The sequence below is a fragment of the Antechinus flavipes genome, chromosome 1 (assembly GCF_016432865.1).
Source record: "Antechinus flavipes isolate AdamAnt ecotype Samford, QLD, Australia chromosome 1, AdamAnt_v2, whole genome shotgun sequence".
NCBI classification, from domain to species: Eukaryota; Metazoa; Chordata; class Mammalia; order Dasyuromorphia; family Dasyuridae; genus Antechinus; species Antechinus flavipes.
In genome coordinates, this window is record NC_067398.1 from 316,801,132 (window position 1) to 316,825,445 (window position 24,314).

Consider the following 24,314-nt stretch of genomic DNA (forward strand, 5'->3'; position numbering starts at 1 on the left):
CCTAATATTTATTGTTCTTCAATTGTTCTCAACACCATTGACTTGGATGTCTTATGACAGTGACTCTCTGGTGTTAATTTCATGATTTCTGCATATTTAAGAAACTGAAATTCTGGTAACATATAAAAGTGAAATTGTAGTCTTGTAATATTCTTTGTAAATAGTTTTATATGTATTTGCTATGACAATAAACCAGCTGTAGTTTAACAAACCCATGGAATGCTGTTCCTATTTAATGGGACATATTTGGGGTCTAAGGTGATGAGATTATATTAAATACTAAGAAGGAAAGTTGAGGTTATTGGCCAGTATCATCAGAATAGTTGTGGTTGTCAAAAATATTAATATTAATCTTTTTGTGGTGATACCAGACACGGTAATGGGCCCTGATCTTCCTCCAAAGGGTGAGCTGGGACACACTCATTAGGTTGGCCACAAATTGTCTGGAGTACACATTTAGAGAAACAGGCACATGTACTATTCCCCTGGCTAAAGAGAGATGAATTTTTAACTTTAATAATTTCTAAGAGTCATCTCCTTTTTCAGGGTTCAATTCAAGAACGACTACTTCAGCAACTTTTCTTGCTTGAAGGCAGAGACTGTTTCATGATTTTATATATCCAGTGTCTAGCTCAGTATATGGCACACACGATGCATTAAATAATGATTGTTGATTGATTTCTTTACTAAATTGCCTTCATCAGTAAAAGGGATACCCATACCAATTAAGTTGCTGATTATTAAATATAGCTCATTGAAATGATAAGAAAATACCACGGAGTAGTGGAAATATCACTGGGCTTATAGTCAAAAGCTCTTGATTTGGATCCTGAGTTTCTCTATACTTATTATCCATATGTCCTTGGACATGTACCGCAGTATCCTTACTTGTAAAAACAAATTGATTGAATTAGGGGATTTTCAGTTATAAATTTCTTGACTATATAAAAATGTTTTAAGAAGACTACTTACTGGTAGCTGCCCTAAGCCCAAATGTTGATAAGATGTAAAGAACTGATCAGATACAAGCAATGAGTATAAAAGAGAGTTTACCTACCTTGTAAAGATACAATTGTCATAATCAGAGCAACAATATATTTTATTAATCCTGGGCCAGGTTTTTTTGAGCAATACTTATACCTTTGTCTCCTTTCCTTTCAAAGTGGTAATTATACCTGGTGGAAGATTCACTGACAAGGCCTGAAAAGGCCCTGAGACCCCAGCACTAAGGATTTTTATCTCTATGTGGGGTTTATTTTTTAGAATAAAATGTTCCATTTTGTGTGAAACAATGGAATTTTTGTGCTCAAAGCCTGGGTTCAGGGGCTACTTGTCAAGGTAACCTTTTAATTCTCACAAGGATATAATCCTATGAGCTGCACAGGGCCTATTCCTTCCTATGTAATGCACTAGGCCTAGCCATGGTCATTTAATACAGTTAATAGAAACAGCTTAATAATTCAGTGGGGAAGTAATGACATTTGGACAGCTCTCCAACCAGCATATCATACTATTGAGTTGTTTCATAGAACTTTTTTTTTTTTTTTACTAGCTGATGCTGTGCAAATGAAAGAGAGATGGAAATATTAAACCTGAAACATTTTCTGTGTTTCTTTTGCTCTCTAGATCACAAAATATGTCAAGATCAAGTTCAGCCAAGGCAGAAAAGAGAAAAAGCACGGAGAGCTCTCAGAGCATTTGTCCATCTGGTAGGTGGCCAAGTAACCAGTAAGCCAAATGCTCAAATCCATTTGGCAGGAGGAATTGCAGAAAAAAGAGTTGTTTATGCCTGAATGATAATTCCAAAGTGAAGAATCAATAGACCAAAGATGCTTAGCCTTTTTTTGTGTCACAGACCCCTTTGTGGATCTCTTCTCAAAATAAGATCTTTAAATGTACAAAATAAAACACACATAACTACAAAGGAAACCAGTCATATTGGTATGTAGTAAGAATTTTTTTTTAAAAAAGCTCATGGACCTCAGATAAATAATTCCTGCAAAAATTTAATTAGGATAGGGCAATTAAGAAGGATAAACTACTAAAGAATTTAAAAAATCTTTTTCAGATAAATATTGTCAGTTTACCTCTTCAAAAAGTCTTCTCACCATTCTATCCCCTCCATTAAGTGTTTATTATAAAATCCTTACTGATGGTTATTGATACTGCCAATCTGTTAATATTACACTAATAATCCTTTTTCATCTTAACTGCAATGGATATAAAAGAGAACTTACTTAACTTATAAAGATATGATTGTTATTCTCAGTATAAAAACATATTTTAATAATCATGGTTATTATATTATATATATTACATTATATATTTAGCCTATAAATATATAATTGTTATACTCAGAGCATAGATAAATTCTAAAAATCCAAAGGATACATTCTAATAAACTAAACAGAGAAACTTATATTAGTAAGGATTGGCTAGCTTTTTGTTAAAGGTAGATAGATTGTAGAAGATGACACATGCATTTTTGTGAAACCTCACCTGAGATCGTCTTCTGTAATTTCAGCTTCTGGAATAAGAACTCACTATTTGACAAAAAATTATTTGAAAACTGGAAAACAGTATGACAGAAACTAGACATTGGTCAACATCTAACACCATATACCAAGATAAGGTTGAAATGGGTTCATGATTTACATATAGTGATACTATAAGCAAATTAGGAAAATAAGGGATAGTCTATCTCTCAGATCTGTGGAGAAGGGAGGAATTTATAGCAAAATGGATAATTTTTATTATATTAAATTAAAATGTTTTGTAAAACAAAACCAATGTACCCCCAAATCAGAAGGGTAAATTTTCTTTTCTATGTGTGTGCGTTCTCTAGGATATGCACAGGACAGGTAAAAGGCATAATAGAGCAAGAGCTGGCCCTGAAGTTGAGGACCTAAGTTCAAATCTGACCATAAAAATTTCCTAGCTGTGTGACTCTGGTAAATCACTTAACCTTGTTTGCCTTCATTCTCCATCTGTAAAATGAGCTGGAGAAGAAAATGACAAACCGCTCCATCATTTCTGCCAAGAGAACTCTAAATGGGGTCTCAAAGAGTTGGATACAACTGAAATGACTGAATACCAAAGTGTATACATCCTTTGATCATAAGATCATCTGTAATTTGCTGACTTCAAAGTTCAATGCTATTTCCCTTTTACTAGTCTACTTTTTTTTTTTATCAGTGAGCTAAATTTCAGTTTAGTTATTGTGGACATTTCAATCATTGATGTTGGTACTTTAGATCAGTCAACAGGCATTTATTAAGTTACTCCTATTTGCTGAGAGGCCAGTTTGGTGTAGTAGATAAAGAAAAATATTCTTAAAACCAGGAAGGTCATCTTGACTCCAACACATATTGGACTAGACAGTCCTGACTATGTCAGTTGTAGTGCTCTTAGTTGTAGCCAACTCTCTAACATCATAAATGGTAGAGAAGGTACCTTCTCAGGAGTCTAGTCCCTCTCTGTATCTTATTATGTGTCATACACCATGTTAGATATTAGGAATACAAGGAAAAGAATGAAAACTGCTTTTAGGGAGCTTATCCGCTAATTAGAGGAGAGAATATGAAGACCTGGAAATTGAAAGGAATTATGTTATGCTATTATCCTTTTTATAAATCAGGAAGCTGAAGATGAGCTTAAGTGCTTAAGCAACTTCCCTAGTATCAAACAAGCTAGCAAGTGTCTGGGGCAAGATTTGAACTCAAGTCTTCTTGATTTCAAGTCCTTTCTTTATCTACTACATAGGATAATAATATCCAGCCTTTTAAAGTCATAAGCTTCTAGATGTGAGAGCCACTTGAAATGCTTTCTTTGACTTGCTCAGAAGACAGCAGTTATCTTTGTTGATATATGGTCCTTTGTATAATGAATTTTTGATTGCTCAGTAGGCATTTATATTATTGTTGGTAAAGAACTCAGTGAGTCCTCAAGTGACTTATGTCTGCAGGTAGTTTTTTTATTTTTAAAAATATATTTATTTTAAAACAAATGCAAAATAAGAAAAACAAAATAGAAAAAGAAAGGAAAAAAAGAAAAAAATATTGTCATGTGCTTGGCAGAACATCAGGGATGATTCAAAAATTTACAATAAATTTCCATTTCAAAGAAACATATATAATAATAGAAGACATTGTCTTCATACCTGTCCATTTTTTCTTTGCTTTCTTGTAGGTTTTCTTTTGTTTTCTGTTATGAAATTTTTACTTGATTCTTTCCCCCCCCTTTCCTCTGCTCACTTCCCCAAAACAGGTTATAGTTAAGCACAGATCTATTTAGGTATATATATATATATATATATATATATATATATATATATATATATATATATATATACATATCCCCACACACCCATTCACCCACAATACACACCTACCTACAAACACACATATACACTTATAAACATATTTTTATATATACACATACAAATATATGCATACATATACATTCATCTATAACATTAATACTACTGATAGGTAATATAGATTTCTTTTGGTTGAATCTTTGAGTTTGACTTTGAGATCAATGATTACTACCCCTACTTTTAAAAAATTAATTCTACTTCTGATCATTGTTGTTATGTTTGTATATATCTCTTATTTCCTATCCCTTCTATCCCTATTTTGCTTCTACCCATTAACTTAACCTACTGCCAAGCTCCTACTCCATGGATCCCTTCTTTATCTTTTCCCTCCATCTTTATCCCATTCCCATTAATCAAAAACCTTATCTCACTCCATTTAATCTAAATACCTTTCTGAATTCCACCTTATCCTAGATCATCTTTTCTTTTTAGCTCTCTCCCATTAGTCTATTCACTTTATCCCACTTCTACTAATCTACACAACCATCTATACCCTTATCCTCTTTGTTTCCTTATTTCTTTAGAGATTTTGGAGGGCACTATCCCCTTCTTGGTATTATATATGCATTGTTCCCTCTTTAATACATTCTTGATATGAGTAGGTTTTCAGAACTACCAGCCTTCCTCCCCCTTCTAATTCCTCTGTTTTGGTTCTTGATCTCATTCCTCATTAGTATAGCACAATTATTGTTATTACTTTGTCCTAGATGATTTTACTTTTTAAAATCACATTATACTCATATCTACCCCAATCTTTCTTTTGGACTATGCAATTATTTTCAATTTCTATTTTACCCTCTGATTCTAGAATATCAAGATGGTTTTCCTTGATAATTTCTTGAAAAATGATGTCTGGGCTTCATTTTTGATAATGACTTTCAGGTAGACCAATAATTTTAAAATTATCTCTCCTGTATCTATTTTCTAGGTCAGTTGTTTTTCCAATGAGATGTTTAGCATTTTCCCCTATTTTTTCATTTTTTGTTTTGCTTTATTGTAGCTTGATTTCTCACAAAGTCATTAGCTTTCATTTGCTAAATTCTAATTTTTAAGGAACTATTTTCCTCAGTGAGCTTTTGTACCTCCTTTCTCAATTGACCAATTTTGCTTTTTAAGTCATTCTTCTCCTCATTAGCTTTTTATATTTTCTTTTGCACTGCTCTCAATTCTTTTCCTAATTTTCTCTCTGTCTCTCTTACTTGATTTTCAAATTCTTTTTTTGAAGAAAAGCTCTTCTTTTGAGCTCTTCTATGGTCTAAATCTAATTCTTATTTTTCTTGGAGGTGCTTTGACTTTGTTATCTTCTGAATGTTTGTTTTGATCTTCCTTGTCACCATGGTAACTTTCTATGTTCAGAAACTTTTTTTTGTTGCCTTTTCATTTTCCTAGCTTATTACTCAATTTATAATTCTTTGTTAAATTAGGATTCTGGGTGGAGTTCCTGTATATGTATGTATATGTCCCAAGTTTCAGGGATTTTATGCTGCTGTTTTCAAAAATCCTTTTAGGGACCTGACCACAAGCCCCTTTTTCTGCCCTGAACCTGTTAAGAATGTCTCCGCCCACTGAGCATACTCTTAGTATGCTAGAGCTACAGAGTCCTGCTTTGTTTTCACTGGGGGACTGAGGCTGCAATGGTACAGATTGTGTTAGGATTGTGTGCTGGATCCCATTTATTGCCACACATCTTTTCTGCTGAGCTTCCAAGTCCTCTTTGGTCTTGGACTGAGAGGTCTGGAAACTGCCAGTGTTGATACTGATTCATAAGTCCTTAGTCCCAATCCTGCTTTGCTGGCAAGAGTCGGGGCTGGGCTCAGGGCTGTTCTACCAAAGCCTGTAACAAGACTGTACTCTGGACTCCCAACTGTCTCAAACCTTTTCTACTCATCTTCTAAGTTGCCTTTGGCTGGAAAATGTTATATTCTGTCTTTTTGAGTGTTCTGATGTTCTAAAATTTGTTTGGAATCATTATTTAAAGGAATCAAGAGGGGTTTGGGAGAGAGGTTGCATGAGTTCCTGCTTTTTCTCTGTCCTGAATTTAGGTTTTTAAACTCTAAACCTGGTATACTTTCATTAGATCCACAAACCAAATCAAATCAAATAAAAACATATGAATATTACTAAATGTTGTAATAAATTCCAGCACCTTAAAGTAAAAAAAAAAACCTACCTTAGAAATACAAACACAATGATCACAATTGTCTTTCTGTCTTATTTTTATGTCAAAAAAACCCCATCCAATTCAACAAAATCTTTTTGCTTTGGAAATAGGAGGGGATATTTTGACACCTCATTTTAAAATTTAGATCTTCTTTCAAAAGGAAACAGCTCTGCCCTGTGTAGTTTTACAAAATCATCAAAGATCATTTTTAGAAATCATGTTTCATTTTTGAAATGATAGGTATAAATCAACCTTACAAAGGCTAATAGAATGTTAATTAGTTGAGCATTGAAAATCAGAAAACTTGTTATGCTTCTCTTTATAAATGACTGTATTAATAATTAAATAATGGTCATTATCATCATCAAAATGTTCACTCATTATTGCGTGGCATGTGTCAGGCACTGTTGGCCAAAGGAAGCTCAGAAAATATAATCACTGTATTCCATGAGGTATTATTCTAAAACAAATAATAATTCAGACAAATACCAACACATATATGCCCATATTTTGATAAACATTGAACCACGGAATCAATTACTTACAGACATTAGTGCAAAGGTTTTTAATCATTATTATTATTATTATATTGTGGAGATGGAGGGGTTGCTTTGGCTCTTAGCCTCATGATATGGGGAGACAGACACATCTGTCCGTATGAGTTGGGGTTTAATAAATGATTAACAAAGAATATTAATAAGACATCCTTCATGAATAAGTGGTCTAAAGACAACACTCATAGGTTCCAGAGAGCAAAGAGAACCTAATAGGTCAAAAATCAAATCCAGAAATCCATGAAGTTCCAGGAGACTAGGCAGCAAGATCTGCTGAATTCAGAAAAAAGGTATACCCAGAACCCAGATAGGAAAACAATAGGGAAAGAAATAGAGTTTATTGAGTCAGAGTAGATGACTTCACTAATATCAGCTTCTTTCCTCATTTTATGGATATATTAATGACATTGCATGTTACCTTGTTAGGGGAGATCAGTAAATGTGAATATCTGAGCTGGATATTCAGGCCAAGGAAATTGCAAATTAACCACTCAACTGATAAGTAAGAGGGGGGGAAGCCTTAATTGTTGAAAATATTTTAAAAATGTATTTTAAAATCACACCTTTTGTATTTAACGTTGCCTAGATTTCCCTTTCTCTATCCCTTCCCAGAGAGTTTTGCCAACATCTTTTTAAAAAGTACTGCTTGCAACTTTAAAAAGAGTATATTAAAAAATACAAGTAGTTAGTTCCAAATTAAGTCCAGCTGCTTTTTATCTACTTTTCCCAATATTTGCCAAAATTTCATCTCTCTGTTAGTGAACAGGGGAGTTCTTCTCTGACATCAGGTTTGAGCACTGCCTTAGACAAAATGCAATGTAGTCAAGCTTTTAGAGAAATCAATGCCCAGAAAGACAGCAGTTCGTGCCCACTGTTTATCCTGGTTATTGGTAGGGTAACAAAATAAATCTTTTTTCATACTCTCAGCTTTTTGGTATGGTCATTTTTAATTCAACATGTGTTTCTATCAGCTGTACAGCAGGAGAGATGGATACATATATGTGATATAGCCCCTGTCTGTATAGGAGCTTGTAGCATGATTGGGATAGCAAGTCATACTCAATTGTAACATTAGAAAATGACATGAGTATTAAGTAATGAGGTGCTCTATTATTTAGAATCCTGTTGTAAACTATATCTTTGGAAAGCTGTTCCTCCTTGCTTCTAATATGTAATCCTTGGTCAGTATGAATGAAGAGTAAATTCAAATTATAGAATAGTAAAAAATAAAAGGCAATATAACTTAGCTTTTACTGTTTTCTAATTACTTACTATTTATAAACACTATTGTAAATGAATATCACTAAATAAAAGAGGGTAAATTGATGGAAGAAAGTGCAATTTATAGTTGGTTTGTATTAAGTAATGTATATTGCTTTGAATCCCTGATGTGTTATTTAGTTATGTGATCTGGGACAAATATTGGGATCTTAGTTTCCTTATCTATAAAATCCTCATTTTACATTAGAGACTGGGTTTGATTATTTCTAAAATATCTTCTAGCTTTAAATCTGTGATCTTTAAATAAAATATATATTTATAAAAATATACAAAATTATTTATGATCATATGTATTTAGATACATATGTACATATTTATATTCCTATATGAGCAATAGCTTCTGGGTTTGTAATATATGAGTATGAATATTCCTCCATTGATAGATAGTAATCACTTCTGCCTTAGTCGGTGCTTTCTCTGAATTGCTAGGTTGTATAAGATTGTATTTTCTGAAAACTAAATTATGATGTTAGTGTCTCCATGTAATGTTAGGCTGGTAGTCCTAGGATGGTCCAATACAAGCCCTATAAAAATTCCCATCCAGCTTTCTGTCATTTTTAATAATAATAGTGGCTTAAATTTGTATGGAATTATAAGGTTCACAAAGTAGTTTCCTTATACCACCCTATGTAGTAAGTAATGCAAATGTTATTTATTATCCCATCCCATGAATGACAAAACTGAAGGTCAGAAAAATTACTTGAATAGGTGCTGAAGATAATAAGCCTCAGAGTTCAGACTTGAATAGAGGTTTCCTAATTCCATCCAAGAATGTAGTGCATTCTCTATGTTACAGAATACTGAAATCTTCCTATCCAATATAAACTATTGGTTTTTAATGTATCTGACTTCTCTTATAAAACTCTACACTTTGAATGCACTGTGAACTCTAATCCCTTAAACCTTCATTTCTCTCTCAGGCCATATCCCCTGTCACCCTTTTCCCATTTCCCCATTTTGGTCTTTTGTGAAACAATTCACGTCTATGCTGTCTTCCTCTCTTGAATCCCTAGCCCCTTTTAAATATCCATAATTATGTCCTGCCAAGCTTCAGCCATGGATCACTCCCATCATTTGCTGCATTTGATCCTATGTGTGTGCTCTGCTGCACAATCTCACTGAGACCCTCATTCTTTGGCAATTGGCAATACTATACTATAAATTCACGATCCCATTTTCTATAGCAGCTCCTCCAAACCTTTTCATTTCCTCTCCTTCCCTCTCAGCTGAGAACTTTACCTCATATTTTATAGAAAAATAAATGAAACCATTCACCATGTGTTGCCTTTTCTGCCCTCTTCTTCATCTTTTATCATTCTAATGCCTTCCATCTCTCTTTCCTCCTTTACCCTTGTCTCACATGATAAAATAGCCTTGCTTCTTACCAAGGCTAAACCCTCTACTCGCTCAAGTGATCCAATAGATTACCCCTTCTGTCATCCCCCTTCTATCACTTATTTTCAATTTCTCTCTCTCTGCTGGCTTATTCCCTACTGCCTTCAAATATGCCCTTGTCTCACTCATCCTGAAAAATTCCCTCATTTGATCTTTCCATCCTCACTATCATCCTATATTTTTTCTGCCCTCTGTAGTTAAACTCCTTTAAAAAGCTGTATATAAAAGGTTCCTACTCTTTCTCTCCTCTCACTCTCTTTTTAACCTGCAATTAAGCTTTCACCTTTATCTGAGAGCACTGAAACTCTTCCTTCAAAGTTACTAATGATATCTTGGCTTCTCGGTAGCCTTGATACTGTTGATCATTTTTTCTCTCCTTGATACAATTTTATGTCTAGTTTTTTCCAACACCATTTATTCCTGATTTTCATCTTATCTTTCTGGCCACTCCTCTGTCTTTTTGGTTATATCCTTTTCCAGATCACACCTAACTAACCATAGGTGTCCCTCTGGGCTTTGTTCTGGGCCCTCTTCTCTTTTTTATTCTATATTATGTTATTTGATAATCTTATTAGCTCCTATGAATTGGTCATCTAGACCTATGATCCTTAAATCTACCTATCCTGCTCCAAATTCTCTGCTGATCTCCAATCTCATATCCAGCCCCTTTTAAGACATCTTCAACTCAATGTCCAGTAGCCCTCTTACACTCAACATGCTCAGAGCAGAACTTTTTATCTTTCCCCAAAACCATCCTACCCCCACTTTTCGACTATCAAGGACACCACAATCTTTCCAGTCCCTCAGGTTCACAATCTAGGAATCGTCCTTGACTCTTCACTATCTCTTCCTTTCCCCACCTCCCCAGTGTCCAATCTTTTGCCAAGGCCTGTGGATTTTAAATTTCCCAACATCTTTTGAATATATTCCCTTCTATCCTCTACAATATCACTACAGACCCTCATTACCTCACATCACATTATTGCAATAGCCTGCTGGTGGGTCTGTCTTCCTCAAGACTTTCTCCACTCTGGTCCATCCTCTATTCAGCCAGATATACTAGTGAGTCAATAGAGATTTATTATTCTGTCAGGCTAAGCACTGAAGATACAAAGACAGGCCAAAACATAGCCCCTCCTCTTAAGGAATATGCATACCAAATGGGGAGACAATATGTACATAAGTACATACATGATATCAATATACATGCACACATATGTTCACATGGCGTAAATAAAGGTAATTTCTAAGTCACTATTAGGGGAAAAGACTCTTTGCTGAAGTAAGTAGAATCTTTATTGAAAATAGCTAATAATTTTATAACTATAATTTTCTGTTTCTAATAGATTATAGAGTTAATGAGGAAATAAATGTATATCCTGCCCAAACATCAATGAGTCCTCTGTTTACTAAAGATCAGCAGGAGCCAATTCAATATCAAAACTCAACAGGACTTTGTGGCAAAATTTGCACAGGTAAATGGAGGATTAAGGGGGTGGTGGTAATGATGCCTTATGTATGTCATTCCATTCTCTATTTTGTTCCTTTATAATCTGTTTTATTGTTTTCATGAGGCATTCAGCCATCTTTCTGATGATGTTAGTTTCTGTGTTCTCAGACAACTTTGTAAAAGGTAAAAGCTGGCTCACTTAGCATCCTGTTACCCAGAAAGCCTAAGTAACCCCAGCAATTGGATACTTTTTCAGCAAAACAATTGTTTTTTAATGACAACCTTATAGGATAATTAAGACGTTATTGCATAGTCTTTTAGCTTCAATCACTATCTATTGTTCCTCTGACTTTGACCTAAAAGGTTTTTTTTTAAAAAAAGCATTAAGGGAAAATTACTTTATAGGAGCCTTGAAAATAGTTGTTGTTTTTAAAATAACAACAGTAGCTCACATTTTTATAGCACTTTATGTTTTACAAAGCACTTTCCCCATAAAAATCTTAGGAGGCAGTGGGTAGTATAAATTTTATTATCATCATTTTACAGATGAGGAAACAACTGCCAAAGGGATAAAATAGCTCTCCCTTTACCACCACAACTAGTGAGTGTGACTAACACAAACACAGGTGTTCTTTACCACACCATGCTGTGAAACATAGACTAATTTATATTAGAAATGCTACGGAAACTCACAGGTGGCATTTGTTTGTTTTAGTACTAAATCTATTATTAACTAATTTTGTTATTTCACATCACTGCTTTTCATTTTTATCATCTGTAAATCAACCAATGAATAAACATTTTAATGAACCTACTATGTGCAAGTTACTGTGCTAAGTATTGCAGATAAAAAAAGAGGTAAAAGAGTTTCTTCTCTCAAGGAGCTTACAATATAACAAGGGAGACAATATGAAAATGGATATATACAAAGCAAGTTATGTACAGAATATATAGGAAGTATATAACAGAAAGAAGGCACTGGAATTAAGAAAGGTTGGAAAAGGCTTCCATAGAAGATAGAATTTTCGTTGAAACTTAATGGAAGATGGGGAAGTCAATAGGAGATGCGGAGAGTGTCCCAGCTATGGGGGAGAGTTAGGGAAAATGTCCAGAGACAAGAGATAGCTAGGGTCAGTATCACTGCTTAGAAGAGTATATGTTTGACAGTAAGGTATAAGAAGACCACAAAGGTATAAGGAAGTTTTAAATGCCAATCAGAACATTGTGTATTTGATCCAAGAAGTAACAGGAATCCTCTGGAGTTTACTGAGTAGAGAGATGATATTATTAGACCTGAACTTTGGGGAAATTACTTGATGGCTGAATGGAGGATGGACCAGAGTGATGAAAGTCTTGAAGCAGGCAGACCCACAATCAAGCTATTGCAATAATGTAGTGTGAGGTGATGAGGGTCTGTGGTTGTAGAGTAGGTTGTAGAGGAGAGAAGAAAATATATTCAAAAGATGTTGGAAAAGTAAAATCCATAGGTCTTGGGAAAAGATTGGATATGGGAATAGAAGAGCATGAGAGATAGTAAGGAGTTGAGAATGATTCCTAGATTGTGAGTCTGAGAGATTGGGAGGATTTTGGTCCATTTAACTATCATAGGAAACATGGAAAAGGGGGGAATGATTTTGGGGAAAGATAAAAAGTTTAGTTCTAGACACGTTGAATTTAAGAGGTCTACTGCACATTGAGTTGGAGAGGTCTAAAAGGATATGTGAGATTGGAGATCAGCAGAGAGTTTGGAGCAGGATAGTAGATTTGAGAATAAACATAGATATGATAATTAAATACTTTGGAGTTAATGAGATGACTAAGTGAAGTACCATGTAGAGGAAAAAGGGTCTGGGATAGAATCTTTAGAGACACCATGAGTGAAGTGTATGATATAGATGAGGAATCTAAATAAAGGGGGTGGACTAAATGCTCCTTAAGGTCCTTTTGATTGACCTCCCCGTATCTGAAGATGTCCTTAATAATGAAGCTCTCCCTGACTTTGTGACATGTACCATCATTGCATAAACTCTAAGGTGTTTTTTTGTATTCAAAAACCTCAAGACAACTTTCACAATGGTTCACCTCACTGAATGTCCTCAGGAACTCCTCTTCCTCCTCCTCCTTTTCCTTTTTCTTCTTTTACTTCCATATACAGTGGTGTGATACCTCAAACCATTTTCTCTTCTCTTCCTTTTCTGGAATGGTTTTGCTACTCAATCTGCACTCGTCTTGATAGTTAAAGTTTCTACAGGAGAGGGCCATGATTCTATAACTTATTTTTAGGGTAATCCTTATGGGGGTAAATGCATTCTTTGTGTTTTACATGCTACTTCTGCTCTCCAAACTAAAGTGTTTCTCATTTCACAATTAGCCAGATAAACTACATATACTCTTAATCATAAATATGTATTAAACTGAAGATAAACAAGAATAATTATAACACTTTGCCTATAAACCAGGAACACACTCTCCTTATGCATACAGTGTCTTCAGAGGAGAGAGTGGGAAAAAACTTATGAGACCACAGTAGGAGGCCCATGCTTAGGAATCATTCCTGTCTGGGGCCACTCACAACTCTGGAGTATAAGCCTTCTTCTGGGTCCATGTGTACAAGAGTTCATTGAGGGCTGGGACCACCTCTTTTCTCCTGCTAGGAAGGGCGGCTTCCCACCTGAACTCTTTGAAGCTGCTGAGAAGCATTATGCTCTTTCATTAAAAGAGAAGCCCTAAGTCTGGGATCTGTAAAGCTTTCCCAAGACTGTCCCTTTGGCTGGGCTTTGAACATTTTCTGTCTCTCAGTTTGAGTTTTTAATGTCTCTTTTCAGACCTATCTGATCCTACCTCTGAAGAGTCTCTTTCTCTCTCTCTCTCTCTCTCTCTCTCTCTCTCTCTCTCTCTCTCTCTCTCTCTCTCTCTGTCTCCCTGGCTCCTTTCTGATACATACACACATAGATACATACATATACATACATATATAAACACTATATATATTTTATATCAATATATCAGTCTCTTTCTTTATTATATCCTCTCTGATTATACAAACACATATCCATATATATGTATGTATATACATACGTATGTATGTATGTATGTATGTATGTATGTATATATCTGTCTGTCTTTACCGCTTTTCTCTATCTGCTCTGGTTAAGTTGGAAGGCTAATCTTGACCAACTATTGCTTTGAAGTAATATCTCTTATGTGAAATAATTTACCTTAATATCATGAAGAAAAGTCCCAAACCATATTTCTGCCAGCCAGGCAACTATTAAGCAATATGCTTTTCTTCCAAAATCATGAAATAATTCTAGATATTACCTTTCATTCTTAAAATCTCTTATCAGTTATATGAAAATTAAATGATGGGAAATAGATCACATCTTCCATCTGAGTACTTTTTCTTCCCTGCTGTTGGCTATTTTTTAGTGCTTTTCTAACAACTTTCCTTGATTCTAACCCCTTTCCCTTTGAAAAACTGTCTACATCTTAAAAGAGTACCTTATTATACACAATTTTTTATGCCATCATTCCCCATTTTGTATATGAGAAAATTGAGATTGAGAGAGGATTCTTGGTTCTTTTGACGTTTTACTGTCTGAGAACACCTAAGGGTAGACGAGATTGTAATTTAATCTTCAAGGTTTTGTTCTATAGCTGCTGTTTGATAGTTCCACAACTCAACCGCCTTGACTTCCTTACTTTTATAAAATCTTATGAATCTAACATTCTATAATTCTATATTTAATGCCCATCATTAGTCCTGCTCCCTTTTGTTAATATTTGTCCTACTTCCTCATATACTTTTTTTCTCATTCAGTTATGTTTTTCATAACATGAAAAAGTAAGCACAAACATAATCCCATTCCATGTTCCCCTACCTTGAAGGACCTAATCTCATTTATGGTAATCAGAGTTTATTTTCAGACATGAGAGGCTTTCCATTTTTTTTCAGTAGATCCTTTCAGTTAATATAAAAAATAAATAAAAAATGGAATAGATCTGAGGAGAGCATTCAATTAATTTCTATACCTCATTCCTTTCTATTCACTAGAACATCATGGTCACTTGATATGATCTTAATAAAATAGTGACTGATCACAAGTTTAAAATGGATCAGCTCACCTACTTCTTCCCAAATGAGTTCTTCACTGTAAAGTCCCCTTATTTCTAGGGAGTTTTGGAAAGGGAAAGGTATCTCTTGAGGACATTTGTCTTCTGTTTATTTTTTTTTCTGTCCCCACCTCTAATAGACACACAAATGAATGCCTTGTGACACATTTATATCCCCTATTCTGAAGTTTCCATGTTAATATTCTATTACTTTTCCTAGGGTCTACACCAAAATGCCTTTGCAAGAATGTCTACATAGATTTGGAGAGACAAATGGCAAATAAGGTAATTGTCATGCACAGCATGAAATAGCCAATGAAATGCTCTTGCTGTTATTTCTTTGATTCCTGTCCCACACCCCATCCCACCCCACCACACACACACACACACACACACAAAGCAAAAATAATGAGAAGCAAACCTTGTTTAGACAAGAATAAGTCACTAGACAATGTCTTAGGTGCATGGGAATGGAGAATGGAAAAGATGAATAGATTTAATTTATAGCTATTCTCTATTCTGAATTCTTGCTTATTTAAAAAAATTATCTTTTTCTCCAAATTATTTTTCCTAATGGAATCATAAAATTGCAGGCAGAATACATTCCTGATTCCTTGGTAAATATGTCTTATGATTGTATATAATATGTATTATATAGCATCTGTCATTAATAATTTTATATTTGTGGTCTCTCCCAATCACAGTGAGAACTCCTCAGTAGTAGCAGGGGCTGTCTTTTCTTTCCTGAGAGTATATCCCCAGTTTTTAAGCACAATGCTTGGTACACAGCAAGTACTTAATTATGATTTTCATATTATATGTACAATTGAATCAAGTGATCAGAACATCACTAGGAATTTTTGTACTAGAGACAAGTATCAGAAATTGTATCTGGGACAAGTGGAAAGAAGTGGGCACAAATTTGAGGGAGGGAAAAAAGAAAACAGAGACCCCAGAACACGAGCTTGAGGTTGCCTTTGCAATTGGATGGGCCAGGCAGAGCAGAAGTTGAATTCGTTCACCCTGCTATTTGGTAACTTCTAATTTTAATCAATTAGCCTTGCCAATTAAATACTAAGCTCTATTGTTTATTTTTCTTGTGTATTGGAGAGCTTAAAGCAGTTCCCAGTATCCTCTAAATTCTGTATCCTGGGGGGAAAGCTCAAGGCTATGTAGATGAAGGTGTGAATCTCCCAAATTTTGCTTAAATTCTTGGTAGACAATTTCCTTTCCTATGTGTTTTCTTTTCTGTAAGCCTTCTAGGAGATTGTAAAAAGATGATTTATGTGATGAAAATATAACTGAGTAAAATGATAGCACAAAAGCATCCATTCATTCAATAAATAGTTCTTGAGGGCTTACTCTGCTTGGGGGTCCTAGAGCCGACACAAAGATGATGAATTAAATGGGAGACCTTTATCCACAGGGGACTCATAGGAGAGAGAACTATAAAACACAAGAAATATGACAAATGGTCCAAAAAATTTAAAGTATGGAGACTTCACACATCTAATGATTAATATAAATGAGGACCAGGTTTATCAAAGACATAATAGGCAGAAGCAGTTGCTTGTTGATGATATTTGATGCCTAGGTTTTGCTACAGATAGTCCTTTTAATTCTGTATTTAACTATTTAATACATGTTGAGTTCCTTCCACCTGCTCAGTGTTCTACATAGACTGTACATTAAAAAATGGAACTTAACTATGAAAATTTTTTTACTTGAATATAGCATTTCCAGTCATTCACATATACTATAAGGACATTTCAGGTAGAAAACCAAGAGAAATATAAAAACCACAAGTTATTGAATTTCAGAGCTGAAAAAAAATTTAGAGATTATCTAGCTTAATCTTCTCTTTCTACAGATGGGGAAGTTAAGGGTTAGAGAGGATAGTGGTTAGGGTGCCATACTTGTAGTCAAGAAGACTATTCTTCCTGCATTCAAATCAGACACTATGTTACTCTGCATAAGTCACTTAACCCTGTTTGTCTCAATTTCCTCTTTTGTAAAATGAACTGGAGAAAGAAATGGCAAAGCACTCTAGTATTTTTGGCAAGGAAACCCCTAATGGGGTCGTAAAGAATCAGATGTAACTGAAAAGATTGAACAATGACAAAGAGAAGACAAAGAGTCCACAAACAAACTTATGTGTGTGTGTATGTGAATATATGTACATGTATATATACACACACACATATATTTATAAATAAATATATAAAGTTTCCCTTTTATCTGCTCTGTTTTAACTTCAAAAATTTGTTTTCATACTGTTTGCTTGATAATGAATCAAGTACTAGGTTTGCAGTCAGTAAGATCTGTATTTGCATCTTGCCTCTGATACTAACTGGGTAACCATGGATAAATCATTTAACCTTATTTAACCTCAATTTCTTCTGCAAAATGGAAGTTATACTAATTATGCTGCTTCTTTCATGGACTGTGGGGCTTAGAAGAAAAAATATTTTCAAATGCTTTGCCAATGTTCCGGTTCTATCTGCATGTCAGTTATTATCATTAGACTGTAAGCTCTTTGAGGGTCTTTTGCTCCTTTTTTGTATCCCTAGTACTTAGCACAGTCTGTGGCATATGTATATAGATTAGATTGGTTGATTGGTTGATTATCATTAATTAGCTGAAAAGTAGTTTTAAAATTGTTGAAGACCTCGCTTAAGTGTGGAACCCAGAAAGCTTATAAAAAGGTTAAAGGGAACTGCACCATTAGGAGCTCCTTGGTTCTCTAAAGCCCCCTGCCACAGTTGTGAATTCTAGTCCCCACAGCTTGAATCATAGCATACTAGAGAGACTAAAGGAATTTTTGTGATACAATCTTTACTTTACTCTTTGAAGTAGAGCTAAAGACCGACATAACCCAAATGGCCTGTCTGAGGGTCATAAAACAAATTTACTGATGCATATATTATCAAAAATATATGTTTTTCTTTCTTTTTTAAAAATTATTTATTTATTTATCTTTTTATTCATTTATTTATTTATTTTTGCTGAGGCAATTGGGGTTAAGTGGTCACACAGGAAGTGTAAAGGGTCTGAGATCAAATTTGAATTCAGGTCCTCCTGACTTCAGGGCTGGTCCTCTATCCACTGCTCCACCTTGCTGCCCCATATGCTTTTCTTTAAACAATAATTTGCTATGCTTAGAAAATATATATTCTGCATAAAGAGGAAATAAATCAGAGGGAAGAGGTCAAGAGTCTTTCATTACAACTGCCTCTCAGTCTCCTTGTATCATTATCATCCTCTCACATGACATGATCTATTCTGCTGGTCAGAATTACATCCCCAACAGTTATTAGCAGGTGGTTCCCATGACATAAAATAATAAAAGTTTTAAAATAATTGTTCACAACCAACTCCTTAAAATGATTAGCATTTAAACTGAAATTCATAACTGATATATTTTAAATATTATTAATCTCCATCCTGTTGATATTTAAACAATAGAAAAGTTTGGACATTTAAATTTCAGGTAACTCCCTCAAGTTAAAAAGTCTTATCTAATTTTACTTTCTCTTTGAATGACTTTTGTTTCATAAAGAGTTCATAAAGAGTGTAAGTGACTTTCAACCCACAAATCTTCACACCAGTTATTCCCAGGATAGATTTAAACAGCTTCTGTTATAAGGTTTTAAGTCTTGGGCAACTTTGTAGCTATCATAGATGAGATATATTGATTGATGAAGTACTTGTTCTGAATCAATTCAGGTACCACAAATAGGTGAATAGGCTCAAGGGGAAGAAAGGATAAAGGGATAGTTCTTATTGGACATATGAAGACTCTTCTGAGCTTTTTTTCTTGCAGATGTCTAAAGACCTATTCCTTTCTCTACTAAGATTAGATAGTTAAGTGTCTTATTTTGTTTGGAGGCAATAAGGGTTAAGTTACTAACCCAGGGTCATATAGCTATTAGGGTCAGATTTGAACTCAAGTCCTCCAGACCCTGTGTTCTACCCACTGTACCACCTAACTGAAATCTTCATTTTAAAGACATGGAGCTTTTCCTTGAACCCAGCACTTTTGGTTCACATATTAACTCTGTTTCCTTCCAGAAGCATCAAGGAAATTCAGTCCTTTCCATGTGGCAGCTTCTGCCAGATGAAATATGGATCTTCATCTTTTCCTTTCTGTCTCATAAGGAACTCTCTTGTATTGCACAAGTTTGCCGCCACTTCTACCAGCTTACCAGTGATGACAGCTTTTGTAAGTAGAATGAAATTCAAACAACACGCACGTATGCATCTCATATTCTAATTTTAAGCAAATATTGCATTCTTTGGTGTATTGACAAGAACACCAAGTTTAGAGCCAAAGAACTCAATTTTGACAACTGACTCTACTTTTTGTGACTGTGGAAAGGTCATTTAATTTTTAATAACAATGATAATAGCAATGATTCTCACTTACATAGCACTTGCTAAGTGCCAGGTACTGTGCTAAGAGCTTTGCAAATATTATCTCATTTGATTCTCACAACAAGTCCAGAAGTTGTTATAATTAACAATAATGACTGTTATTATTATTCCCATTTTATATTTGGGGAAACTAAAGCAGACAAGTTAAGTGAAGTGCCTAAGGTCAAGTAGATCATAAATGTCTGAGGCTGGATTTGAACTCAAATCTTTCTGACTCTAGGCCCAGTGCTCTTATCTATCTGCTTCTATAACTGATTCAAGTTCATCTGTAAAATAAAAACATTGGATGAGATAATTTTTAAGATTCTTTTCATTTCTATATTCTAGGATTCAAAATTCAGGAGGGAAAGGGAAAGGGAAACTAACTCATTGGCAACTGACATCTTTCATAGGATAATTTTTCTAAATGAAACATTTTAAAATATTAATAGCATCTATCATTTGCCTTATTCCTTTGTAGTTTACAAAGCACTTTCATATTCAGCATTGGAGAAGGAAATGGCAAACCACTACAGTATTTTTGCCTAGAAAACTGCATGATCCATGTGATCATGAAGAATTAGTTAAACACCACTGACTCAACAACAATAACAAGTTCCAAAGATAGGTTACTGTGGGTCCAATAACCTTGAGACTTAAAAAAAAAAAAAGAATGGACTTCTTTTAGCAGGCTTCTAGATCTTCCTGTAAGACCCTCCTGAGAGTTATCTCTAATGTAGCCTTAGACTCCAGTTCTAGAATATATCTCCTCTGATATTTTGGCTCTGACTTCTGCTCATTGATGAAACCTTAACTTATCTTGCCCTTTGATCCTTTCTTCATTGTAATTTATGCTTAGACTTGAACCCTCATCTATAACAGAACCCTGAGCTTCCATGCTATTTCTGTTCTTACTCAATGCTAATCTCTCCTTGCCCACACACCTTTCATTTAAAGTAGCTTCTCTCTACCTTTCCTTTCTGTAATTACTTCCATTGCATTTCTAACTGGTGAAACATGTCTCCTAATGAGATATTTCATGTTATCTTTTATTTTTTATTCCTTTGATTTTGTTTTATTATTATTTGTTTTATTGATTATTATTTTATTATTTAATTTATTGATTATTTTTAAAATTTCTCATAAAACCATTAGTTTCTATTTGCTTGATTTTAATTTTTAAGGGATTATTTTCCACAGTGAACTTTTGCACCAACTTTTTCATTTGTCCAATTCTACTTTTATTTTGATTATTTTTAATATTTTATTTTCCCAAATACACATAAAGATAGTTTCCAACATTCATTTTTATAAAACTTTGGTTCCAAAATTTTCTCCCTCCCTTCTTTACCTATCCAATCCCCAAGACAACAAGCAATCTGATATAGATTAAATATATACAATAGTTTTAAGCATATTTCCATGTTTGTCATGTTGTGAAAGAAAAAATCTGATCAAAAGGGAAAATGAGAAAGAAAAAAAAAAAAAGCAAACAAACAGCAACAACAACAAAATGATTAAAATAGTGTGCTATGTTTCACATTCAGTCTCCATAGTTCTTTCTTTGGATGTGAATGGCATTTTTCATGCCAAGTCTATTGAAATTGCTGTCAATCACTACATTTTGAAAAGAGAGAAAAGAGTGAAGTCCATCACAGGTTTTTTTTTTTTTTTTTTTTGCTGAGGCAGCTGGGGGTAAGTGACTTGCCCAGGGCCACAGAGCCAGGAAGTGCTAAGTGTCTGAGACCAGATTTATATGCAGTTCTTCCTGACTTCAGGTGACCCATTGTGTCACCTAGCTACTCCTTCCATCACAGTTGTGATTATCACATCATCTTTTTTTGTTACTGTATACAATATTCTCCTGGTTCTGCTCATTTCACTCAGACTGAGTTCATGTAAGTCTTTCCAGACTGAAATCAGCCTGCTCATCATTTCTTATATAATAATTATGTTCTATTACATTCATATACCATAACTTATCCAGCCATCCCCCAACTGATGAGCGTCTACTCACCAATTCTGTTTTTAAAGGAGTTGCTTTCTTCGGTGGGTTTTTTCCTCCCATTTGTCCAGTTCTGCTTTTTAAAGGCATTCTTCTGCTCATTGGCATTTTCTTTATTTCCTTTATACCATTTGGCCTAGTCTATTTTTAAGTTCTTATTTTCTTCAGTATTTTTTTGTGTTTCTTTGCCAAGCTGTTGATTTGTTTTTCATGAGTTTTGTGCATCATTCTCATTTCTCTTCCCAATTTTTCCTCTAACTCGCTTGATTTTCAAAATACCTTTTGAGCTCTTCCATGGCCTGAGACAAATTCATATTTTTCTTAGAGGCTTTGGATCTTGGAGTTTTGACTTTGTTATCTGAGTATGTATTTTAACCTTCCTTGTCACCACAGTAACTTTCCATAATCAGAATCTGTTTGCTCATCTTCCCAGCCTATTACTTGACTTTTAACTCTCTGCTTCCAGGTTGGAGGGTGAACGGCCCCAAACTTTTTTTATGCAGCTTTTTTTTTTTTTTTTTAGAGATTCTTCTGTAAACTTTCATTTCTAACAAGGTGGTATGAGCAAAAGAAAGATGTGCACTACTCTCCTGGCATGTGCTCTGGTATGTGAGAAACCACAAATATTTTTTTCTGCCCTGGAACTGTGAAGAGGGTATCTGCTCCATTGTGGCTGTGAGCTCTGGTGTGCTAGTGCTCTTCCTCATCTTGGGACTGTCATCCAAGGTCTCAGTATGAGCAAAGCAATAGAATATGCCTCGGTAAAAAGATTCCTGTAATCTTCTGACCAGTTGTTTGACTCCCTTACTAACTGTGGGCTGAAAGCTCTCAAAAATACTGCTGCCATTGCTGATTCAGTGACGTATATATATATACACACACACACACACACATATATATATGCATATATATACTTATATACACACACTCACTCTCTATATACATATATATACATACATACATATATATGTATGTATGTGTGTATGTGTATGTGTATGTGTGTATATATACTGTCCCTGATTGTACTTCACTCTCTCTTTGATGTGACAAACCTTTCCTATTGTTTCCTATTGATCTTCTAAGTTGTCTTGGGATAGAAAATTTTTTCACTCTTTTTGTGAGTTCTTATATTCTAGGAATTGTGTATAATCATTATTTAAAGGTATTTGGAAGGGCCCTTAGGAGAGCTCTGGTCTGTCCCTTCCTTTATCATCTGCGCTTTGCCTCCCCAGTATTAATTCCCTAAATGTACTCTCAATGGAAGTCAATACAGTCCGTATTTAGTCTTTTTGACTGCTGAGTTCATTGAATCACTTGTAGTCTCTGGGGGATAATTTTGAAGCAAGGAAAATTCTTCCTTTAAACTTGATGATGGTTACCCTACCCTGAAAATATTGTTAGAAGTCAAATTATCCTAGGAAAATGATGGCACTTTGGAATTCCTTGTAGTGCTCCTCCCTCTCTTATCTTCTACTCTCTCTCTCTTTTTCTCCTCCTTTCATATATATTTTCATTCAACTGTTAGTGATGTGTCATATTAAAACAAAAAATTTTCCTACAGTGAAAAAAGTGACAAAAGGAAAAGCTCCTAATTATTCATGATTCCCTGTAATGGGAGGTCACTGTGCAGCTGTGATTCCGCATGGCACTGTGAGCTTCACTGGAGAAATGAATGGTTGGATCCATGTTGATTTGGTGAGGAAACAAAAAGAATTCTCTGCTCTGTAGTGAGAGGATAATTATGTCTGAAGACCTTTCTTACACACCCAATTACTTAGGCAACCCTGATAATTACTATGGTTAGAGACTTCATATGCATTAGAATGAGAGAAATTTTTAAAAGAAAATTAGGAATGAATCAGACATCAGTTAGCACTGGGAGTAACAATTATCAGCACTAGGTACCTTGTAGTGGCTTACAAGGTACCAGATGTTGATGAACCTGGGTTTAAATTAGTGCTCTGATGCTTTCTATCTCTGTGACCTTGGGAAAGACATTTAACCTACCTGAGTTTCAATTTCCTTGTCTGTAAAATTAGATTATGAGACCTCTGAAATCTTTTTTGTCATTAGCTAAATATTCTTATGATATTATGACACTGCATATGGAAGACATGATGTGAGCAAAGGTACTCATGTAGCTAGGAGAACTTTCAAGGTATATGATACCAGGAATCCCTGGCTTAGAGCTGGGATGACTTGGAGTCCAATCCATCATCTGACATTTGTTAGTGTTCATCCTTGGTTCTTGAAGAGAACCATTGACATGAGGAGGGTGATGTCTTGACCTTCAAATGAATTTGAATTAAGTAAGGCAAAGCTATGCAAAGCTTGATGTCAGCTTTACTCCCTCCCCAAGAGGCATCGGAGTCCAATAAGATATAGGTCAGATTAACTAGTGATAACCATATGCAAGGAAATTTTGTCCTTTTTAAGCTAAGTTCTGTTCCAGGTCTCAGTTTGTGGCCACATCCATTTAACAATTAAAGGCTAAGTAAAAATTGATACAAAAGATGGCATGGTTTGCCTTCACAAAAGAATCAGCCTAGGAGGGGAGGGAACAT

The 24,314-nt window shown here is 34.7% G+C and overlaps 1 protein-coding gene across 1 annotated transcript in view; it reads left to right on the forward strand.

Annotated features, from left to right (window-relative positions):
- Positions 1-19,411: 19,411 nt before the first annotated feature.
- The window catches only part of LOC127541231 (uncharacterized), a 152,214-nt gene continuing 147,311 nt past the window's right edge, over positions 19,412-24,314 (forward strand). The window contains exon 1 of the mRNA XM_051966439.1: positions 19,412-19,554. Coding sequence (XP_051822399.1) covers positions 19,431-19,554 — 124 coding nt within the window. The 5' untranslated portion in view covers positions 19,412-19,430. The remainder of the gene's footprint in view (positions 19,555-24,314) is intronic.